The sequence below is a fragment of the Carassius auratus genome, unplaced genomic scaffold (assembly GCF_003368295.1).
Source record: "Carassius auratus strain Wakin unplaced genomic scaffold, ASM336829v1 scaf_tig00214282, whole genome shotgun sequence".
Classification (NCBI taxonomy): domain Eukaryota; kingdom Metazoa; phylum Chordata; class Actinopteri; order Cypriniformes; family Cyprinidae; genus Carassius; species Carassius auratus.
The window spans coordinates 1,090,318-1,099,920 of record NW_020527593.1 but is presented as its reverse complement, the minus strand read 5'-3'; the positions used below and the strand labels follow the sequence as shown (position 1 = coordinate 1,099,920).

Genomic DNA, 9,603 nt, shown 5'->3' with positions numbered 1-9,603 from the left:
ATAAAATGTCTTTTGATTCATAATAGGAGTGCTAAAACTCATAAATTTTGCTCATAAATGTTTTATCGAGAAAAAAAAAAAAAATAGAAGGAAGAAGACCATTTTTATTATTATGTATTTATTTTTTAATGCTAAACATTGTTCTATCCTAATAGTCCATATTTTATGTTCTTTCCTCAAATTTAATAAACAAAAAGTGTAAAGGCTATTTTGAAATTCCAGTGCTGTCCTGAAACGCCCCCCTTCTAGTCATTTAATAGTCTGATGGGGAAACGTGTCCACCGCTGTTGCAAACTTTCTGGAAATGATGAGTAACAGTTTTAAGGAGGAGCAGTAATGGTGCGTTCACTCTCACAGTAGCAGAGTTTCAGGAGTGATTAATGAAAACAAATTTTCCATGGCAATTAAAATGATTAAAGCCAGAGGGCCTTTTTGCTGTTACTCTGAATTGCTCCAGGAACGAGGCGGCAACAAAGCTGCGAACCAAAATTGCATTAGTAGTGGAGGAGAACTGTATTAAAATGCAAATGTACAGCTGTTAATAGTTCTTCAAAAACCAATAATCCCCCACAGTCAGTCATGTGTCAGAATGGTTAATGGAAAAATATCCCAGAGGCACGCAGGGTCCTTTTCCATTCTGCTTCTGATTAAAACAGAAATTCTGCAGAGGGCGAAAGCAGAGCTCGGAGTGGGATGGGATCGGCTGGGATGGCTTAATGTCGGGCAAGAGACCAAAACCCATTGTTCTGAATTTCCCTGACTTTAAGGCATGCTTTGTCCCCCCGGGATGGCTGTGAAGTGCTAAGCAGGGAAAGAAAGCTACTAAATCTGATCTGGAGGTATTAGAGCTATTTATCATGTAGGTGTTTAGCGCATAATCTTTTTCGAGCAACATTTGAATTAAATACACATGGTAGTCATGCCCCTCTGTGCGATGGAATCAGACGAAGGAGGGGGCGGGTGCGGGCGTCATAATTGAATAAATACTGTGTTTGGTTATCCTGTCACTTAATTATGATTCTGCCGCAGGTTGTGTTATAGAGATTGAAGTATTCTGACCCACCAGCGGGAAAAATGCTATTCTGTCTCTCATTCCTGCACAGGAGGGGAGCTGCCAATGGACCAAACTAGTTGATTAAGAACATTATCATTTAAAAAGTTTTGGGGAACCAGTAATAACAAACAAATATATATATATATATATATATATATATATATATATATATATATATATATATATATATATATATATATATATATAATGCAGTTATTTCTTTCTTTTGCTGCAGTGTGTCAGTAGTAAATATCAGTTTACATTTCAAAACTTTTGCCATTTTCGTAATAATCTCGTGAGATTTTTGTTTGCTCAAGGAATCTGACAGCAGCCTGTGCTCCACACAGAGATCTGATCTGATCATCATCCAGTCTGTCTGGAATAACATGAAGAAACAAACTGAGACAGACTAAATCCAGAAGAACTGTGGCAATGTCTCCAAGACAAGAAACTTACCTGAAAATCTACCTGAAGAACAATGCACTAGTGCACCTAGGACAAAAGCTTTTTTTTTTAAGTTTATAGAAGTTAATTTATAAAATCTATTTATGACAGTATTGTTGATTGCATCTTCACTTTACAGCATTTTTACACAAGTGCCTAAAACTTTGCACAAGTACTGTAGCTTAGCAGGTTTCTTGAAGCATTTTGGAGACATTGCCACACTTCTTCTGGATTTAGTCCATCTCAATTTGTTCTGTTTCTTCATGTTATTCCAGACAGACTGGAGGATGGTGAGATCAAACCTCTGTGTGGAGCACTGGCTGTATGGACTCCTTGTGCATACAAAAAACTCAGTGGATAATTACATTTAAAGGCAAAAATTATGTTTGGAAATGTAATCTGATATGTCCTACTGACACATTACAGCAAAACAGAAATAACATATACATAATATATATATATATATATATATATATATATATATATATATATATATATATATATATATATATATATATATATATATATATATACACACACACACACACACACACACACACAAGCAGTATAAAAAAATAAAAATAGCATAAATATATTCATTTGATGCACTGAAAAACTGCTACGTGTAATTTTTCTTTGGTACCTAACAGAGCAGATACTCCTCTTCTAGATTGATTAGAAATAGAAAATGTAAGACAAGCTTCAGACAACTCCAAAATTAGTCTTTCTTCAAAACCCCTGTGGACAGATGATGAAGACACAAACCTAGCGCCCTCTTTAATTACTGATAAGTTGCGAGCCAGCTACACTCAATGTAATGTTCCTGCCGGAGGCCCTAATCACTTTACAGCGGACAGACAGCTGGTCCTAACTGCTGCATTGGAGTGTTCTGTGGCAGTCTGAGCTTCTGAAAAAGACACTATCGGTCTCACCCAATCCCATTTCCACTGATAGTTTTTCTGCAAATGAAAAACCTCCCATTTTAGTGGACTATACGAAACCTCAGCTGCTGTTAAAATTAACTGTTTTTGTTTTAATGTGAACATCCTCCTCATGTGAAATACACTACCACATCCCTCACTAACAGTCTTTTTGCAAAGCCTGCAATACATTTTGACATGCATAAAACAATGTAAAGTAAAAAAAAAAATCAAAAATATGATTTTCATATCACATTCTGAGAAACACACAATAACAAAGACTTCACCTGATAAAACTTCCAGTATTTTATTCATTTGTACATCTCCATCCCGTTGTTCTCCCTGAAAGTAAACATAATCATACAGATGATAAGTACTTCTAATATATATTTTTGACAGTTTTACAGCCCCTGTACAAGAGCATGGATTTCAAGGAGTTCACATCTACATCAGCAACATCAGTTTCTTTGTCCAAAGAACCCAAGAACAAGCATATCTGGATCTGAGAGAGAGAGTGTGAAGTTTTGGGTTAACAGACAATGAGTGAAGGTATATACAGAAGCAGCTCCATCAGAATCATTTATGTACAAAAACCATTCATACAAATTAGGCTCTAGGATATAGAATTAATTACATAACAGTGTTTTATTATATGACAATGAGCAAGCCCTCCAACCATTCCTGAATCGTATTGAACAACAGGACACAGCTTGGGCCGAACAATTCACAATTATCACAGTACAGCTTCCTTGTAATAGGTAGAAAACATGCCTGTAGTTAAGGCCTGCTCATAACCAGCAGAACAAAGCCATTCTCCTTGCCTTTGGGCCTTTAGGCTGGGAGGAATAACTCAAGAATGTGTGGGGACTCCAGGGCTGTTCAAACGTTTGTAGGTGGAGGGAACATTGAGATTCTGATCGCGATTAATTCTCCTCCGACATCTCCTCTGAGGCAAACTACCATTTAAACGAAAAAGTCCTACTGTATCTACACCCTCATGACCTCTTGGCAGTTCTAATACACATGTACATACTTGTAAAAATAAACTAATGAAATATTCTGAAACTCAAACACTTGCACATTTCTAAATTAAAACAGAACATTACAGGACAAAATTGTGAGTGTACAGGGTCATACAAGCAACACCCCAGTGGTAAAATAATATTCTAAGAACATTAAAATATATAAACAATAAATTAACAATAATGTGTACCGTAACTTAAAGGATACCAAGTGTATAAACAAAAGCACTACATTATGCCCTCAAATGTACGTTTTCATGTGGCCAAATACTCCTCTATTCTCAAGTCGTTTTAATAGATCTGGGCCATGAGCGTATGGTATGAGCGATACGGATAACATGTATTTGTTATGGATGGGAGAGAGCTCCATCCTTTGCCTCTCATTGTCCTTCATGTGGGTGACACCAGCGGCTACCTTCAGCCAGAAGGGAAGTAAGGAGTATCGCTGTGGTAGTTATAATCTGGGCAGACTTTCTGCACAAGCTTGTAGTCGGTGCTGTAGAAGGAGATGTAAATGCAAATTACTTTGAAGGGCTTTGAGCAGAGCCAGGATACATGGCTTTGTGTCTGCTCTTGGTAACATGTCTTAGATGGGTCGAAGTTGCAGAGCGTGTTCTTGGAGCCCCTCTCAACTTTCTCGTACTCAATGCGGCAGTTGAAGGATTTGGAATCCTTGGAGTCAATGACCGACTGCTGGGCTGTCAAATCAAACTCAACGATTTTGCTCGGCGGGACCAGGCTGACGGACACGTTGCCTTGGCCCGTAGAGTTATGGCGGAAGAAGACGCTGAAGGTGCCATTACCATGATCGACGATCTTTCCAGTGATCAGAAGGTTGAGCTTGACCGTTTTGATGTTGGAGTGGAAATCTCCCCAGCCAAACATTTTCTTGAACTTGCCTGTCTTGACCATTGGCCGGCGTTTGGCTCGAGGCCTGGATTCCTGCAGGTCCGTGGTATTCCTCAGCCAGTCCCACAGATCCTGCTCTGAGTAAGGCTCCGGAGTGTCATAGTGCAGGTCCAGGGCAGTTGCGTTTTCCTTTCCATGGAGAGTCTGTGATAAAAGTCGACTGATGGACAAGTCCTTACTGCTTTCTGTCCATATATGCTTTAGTGTCGACTTGGGGCTCCCTGATTTGAGCAGCTCCGACTTCCCCTGGATAGAAGCATGGGCACTTGAAACCTAAGAAAGCAAGACGAAGAGGACGTTATTGAGCCATCTTAACCTTAAAGAGCTACAGAAGACACATAATGCAAAACAAGTGAGCTTTTCATCCAGTGCCGCTTGACAGGAAAAAGGAATTAAATGGATATTACTCTTGATTCAGGAGATATTGACCCCTCGCCCCCACACAATCATGTAGTCTCCTACTCAACAGACAGATCAAATGGATTAGGATGAGGGGGAAGAAAAGATAATCGATCGAGCCCGCAAGCTTCAATTTGCAATGTGTTAGCTGACAGGAGCCATCCGGGAAATGGAACAGAGCGTGGCGAATGAGAAAAAGAATACAACAATCAAATTTGCCACGTTGTGTGGCTGGAGAGGGGATCTCTGCTGGCCCCCCTGATAATACCGGTGACTATTCTTTGAGTAAAGAGCTATTAACCAGCCACTGCTCCTTGAATTGATGATTGATGAACCACTGGGTTCTCTCCATTTAGTTCAGATGAGTGGAATTAGCTCCAAACAGGGCCTGGCAGAGCGCTGTGACATTGATTGCCTGATTTCTACTGTAAGACCTGACAGGAGATCCGTCTTGCAGTGGTTTTTGCATCTTGAGGGCTACCCCTGGGATCGATAGTTAGAAAATAAGGTCTCGCTACCAATCTGCTCGACCCTTCGGACAGAATTGCCTCACAGTGTGTGCAAGAGCGAGGGTGATGCGGGTCCCTTTTAAACACAGTGCTGGGTGGGAGCAAGGCCACGTGACACACTTAAGGATTCCATGTTGCGAACCTGAAAGGTAATCGATAACTGACTTGAAGAGTGGTTCAAAAATGCAAATATATATATATATATATATATATATATATATATATATATATATATATATATATATTTTTTTTTTTTTTTTTTTTTTTTATTAATGAATAAAACCAAAACTCAACATTCATCTTTACCTGACAAACACCTATACCAGTGATGAAGAACCCTAGGAAGAGAGTTTAAATATGTTTCCAATGAAATTAAGGATCATTACTCTTCCTCATGTGTGGAGAAAGAGGCCTTGCCCTGTACTAAAAGAGAGTAATATGTTTTGTGCTCTGGGAGCATGATTAAAGACATAGTTATTATTTATTAATGGCTAATTGCTAAAGGGGTAATACAAACATTCCAAGGGAAGGGAAGTTTCAACGAGCTATTTGTGTGAAGTTCAGTGCGGAAGGGAAGTTTCAACGAGCTATTTGTGTAAAGTTCAGTGCAGCCTGACCGACTGGGAGGGCACTTGCATTGATAAATGGATAAGTAAAGAGCTTGTTTTAACAAAATGTTGAGGGAAAAACATGTTTTCATGCTTATGTATTCATCTCATCTAATGTAATATAATGCAATACAATAAAACAATTGCAAAGTGTGCTAGGTGATGCAATATACAGTCAGGATACAGTCAGCTATAATCATTTTAATATTAATAACTATACAATAATTCTTACTGCTACTGTTACTACTAATTTTAATAATAATAATTTATTTTATTTTGTTTTACTTTTGTTTTACATGCTTTATTTATTTTTTGTTCTTTTATATGCATTATTCTAAAGTATGAAACTCATTCATTCATTTCTGTAATGTACTCTATAATGTAAAACACTGTTTTAAAATATGCTATAGAAATAAAGCTTTATATACTAAACCTGGATGTCTTGTATCACCCTTAAAAGTTATTTGATATTGACCGGCTAGCCTGCTTATTTGAACTAATTACCAAATAAATGGACAAGGAATGACACTGAAGATGAAATTAATTTACTGCAATGAGATTTGTCAACAGTCAAATATGCAGTTTAAATGTCATTATACCAAAACATTTTATGGCAGAACGCTGCAATTTACCAATCAGAATAAAGCATTTTAGAAATTCATGAAAACTAAGTAATTACTGAGTAATACTTTTTAGAATTTTAGCTCTTACATTTAAATAACAGCCAGTTAAAAGGGTAGTTAAATCCTGAAGCTTTCACTGAAAAACAGACCTGGTTTAGGTTTCCAACACTTTGCCTATGGCTAGTATTTTTCAGTCCACCTTTAGCGACCTTAAAAAGCTCACACATGGAGAGCACAAACAGCAAAATACTGGCCAGGAGTCAGTTCTCCTAGGCATAAAGCCTGCACACATAGCGGATGTCTGAACACAAGCCTTGGTCTGTCCAGTCTGTCTTGCCATGACTGGCTTGGATCCAGCCCGACTGCTGGAGCTTTATGGAGCCAGCTGCAGTGCTCACCTGAGGCAACAGTGCATCTGGTAAACACATTCGGGGGGGAATCATGGCCAGGCCCTTCCCACTTCACCCACTGACAGCCGGCCAGCCAGGCACAAACAGCTGGGCTCCCCCAGGCACTACACTGCATCAGGTCAGCAATAGCAGCATGTGTACACCAATCCGTGTACCTGGTGTGAGTCTAAATGAGTCTGCCTGAAAAGGCTGACAGATCAAATCATATTGGTAACATTCTTAATCCCAACAGCTGAACTGCATCAAACATTATATATATATATATACACACACACACACAAAAATAATTCATTCAAACAATGCAGGATTCAAGACATGCTGTTCATCAACACTGTGAGTGGGCAAATTGATTTTTTTTTTTTTTTTTTATGTACAGTACGGTGTGCCAAATTCTAACAGAAAATTACACACTGCAACATGGAGAATTAAAAACCTAGTGAGCAGTTAACACCACTGACCGTACTTAACCTTGAAATACATGTTCTATGACTGCAATGCAGTACCAACCAACCAAGAATCAGACCCTGCTTGCTTAACATTTGGTCCTAATTAATGACAGCAGATTAAATGGAATAATTATGCAGGCTAATTTTGAAAATGCAATTACTTTATTGCCACACATTTGTGTTTCTATTTGAATGTTAATTTGCACTAAATTAAGGTATTTATATGCATCAATAAGTCAACTACAGTGTTAGCTAGCATATTATTGACACATTGATTGCATCGCCAGGGCTATTTACTTAGTAAGTGAAACATTACAATGTGCTTGTTCCCTACATTTCTGCAGGTGTCCATATCTGTAAAACTGGCCCATTAAAAAGAGAACATTTAAAACAGCTTTTTTAAAAGCATAATCAGCCCTGGCTTCAGGGGGTGTTCTTTTAAGAGAGAGAGAGAAAAAAAAGAGTGTTTGTTATGATCAAAAAAGTTTCAAAAATTGAAAGTGTGTGTGTGTGTATATTATATTATATTATATTATATTATATTATATTATATTATATTATATTATATTATATTATATATACATTTTAAAGTTCTATATATGCTCAAAATGTATGTCTACATTATGTAGGGTAAGTTCTCTTGCTGTGAAGTAACTTCCTTTCAGAGCTGTACTGTCTCTTTGACAAAGACCAGCATACAAAACAGCAGGTGGGCTAAAGGTCAACCGATAATGACTATTGTTATAATAGCTTTTGTAAAACAACGGTAGTAAGAGAATGAGCAGAGGGAGTACATAAAACCTAGCATCGGGAAAGAACAGCCTCAACTGTGACCCTGAGAGCACATTTCACCATTTACCTTTACACTACAGAAATACACTAAATGGGAAGTGAGCAGACAATTACAAAATCACGTCTGCCTGAGATAAACGTCCCAGAGAAAACACGCTCCTTATCAATAAAACCATGATGTCAAGGCCAAAACCTCTACAATGCAAAACAATATGCCAATGTGCCTCATTTTAACAACCTCCCAAACAATGTTTACAGCCTTGGACATGAGATAAGATGATGCATATCTTTTTCCCCATCAGCAATTCACTCCCATCCACAACCTAGATGCTTAAACAAGGCACCTCATGTTGTGGCCGTCCTGAGAGAAATTAAAAGGAAAGGCAAAAATGAAGATGGATTTAAACTTAATCCACTTCTGCTAACAAAGCACTTGCAGCCCCCCTCTCCCCTCCTTCCTTCCTCACTGCCTGCTGTGTGCGTTTGGTTTGTAAGAGTGTGAGGCATTGCACAGGCCCATTAGCGGCATAACTAAGCACTGTGCTTTAGGATGGGCCGCTGGGGTAGAGGTATGCTTGCTGCAAGAGTTGGACAGCTGCTAAGCAGCCATGGAGTATCAGGCTGTGACCACACACTAGAACTGCCTAATGGTGTCATAAGAAGACCGTTAGACACACCATTAAAGCAGGCTGTCATGCTCATTGTGTATAACAGCCTGTTTGTGTTTGTAACAATGCCCATGGATTCCCCTGAAACAGTTAAGTAGGTACTGCAACAGAAGTGTGACACACATACCGTACAGAAACTGTTCCGTTTGCCCAGTTTGAGATGCATTTTGTGCATTTACGAATGTAATTATGAATTAACCAAATGAGAATATTAAAACGCATGTCTGTTTCAGCATGACAAGAATTAATTTGAACACAATGGCTTCGTTTACAAGGCAGCAGAATATGATCATCAGTGCTTGTTAATAGTGAGTGACGTGACATTCAGCCAAGTATGAAGACCCATACTCAGAATTTGTGCTCTGCATTTAACCCATCCGAAGTGCACACACACAGAGCAGTGAACACACATCCAGAGCAGTGGGCAGCCATTTATGCTGCGGCGCCCGGGGAGCAGTTGGGGGTTCAGTGCCTTGCTCAAGGGCACCTAAGTCATGGTATTGAGGGTGGAGAGAGCACTGTATAAGCACTCACCCCACCCACAATTCCTGCCGGCCCGAGACTCGAACTCACAACCCTTCGATTGGGAGTCTGACTCTCTAACCATTAGGCCACAACTCCCCCCCCCCCTTTTTTTTTCTTCTCTTTTTTCTCTTTTTTCCTCTTTTTTTCTTTTAATAGGAGCCATTTACACAAAACACGTTCTTGCATTTACAATACAAGACACTGCACTGGGGAGTGGAAAACAATTTTTCAAAAGCATTTAAACGTGCAGCTAGCATGGATTTACATTGGTAAC

At 38.9% G+C, this 9,603-nt stretch overlaps 1 protein-coding gene across 1 annotated transcript in view; it reads right to left on the bottom strand.

Annotated features, from left to right (window-relative positions):
• Positions 1 to 2,708: 2,708 nt before the first annotated feature.
• LOC113091761 (neurexophilin-1) overlaps positions 2,709 to 9,603 on the bottom strand; it is a 31,380-nt gene continuing 24,485 nt past the window's right edge. Inside the window, exon 2 of the mRNA XM_026257391.1 lies at positions 2,709 to 4,622. Coding sequence (XP_026113176.1) covers positions 3,858 to 4,622 — 765 coding nt within the window. The 3' untranslated portion in view covers positions 2,709 to 3,857. The remainder of the gene's footprint in view (positions 4,623 to 9,603) is intronic.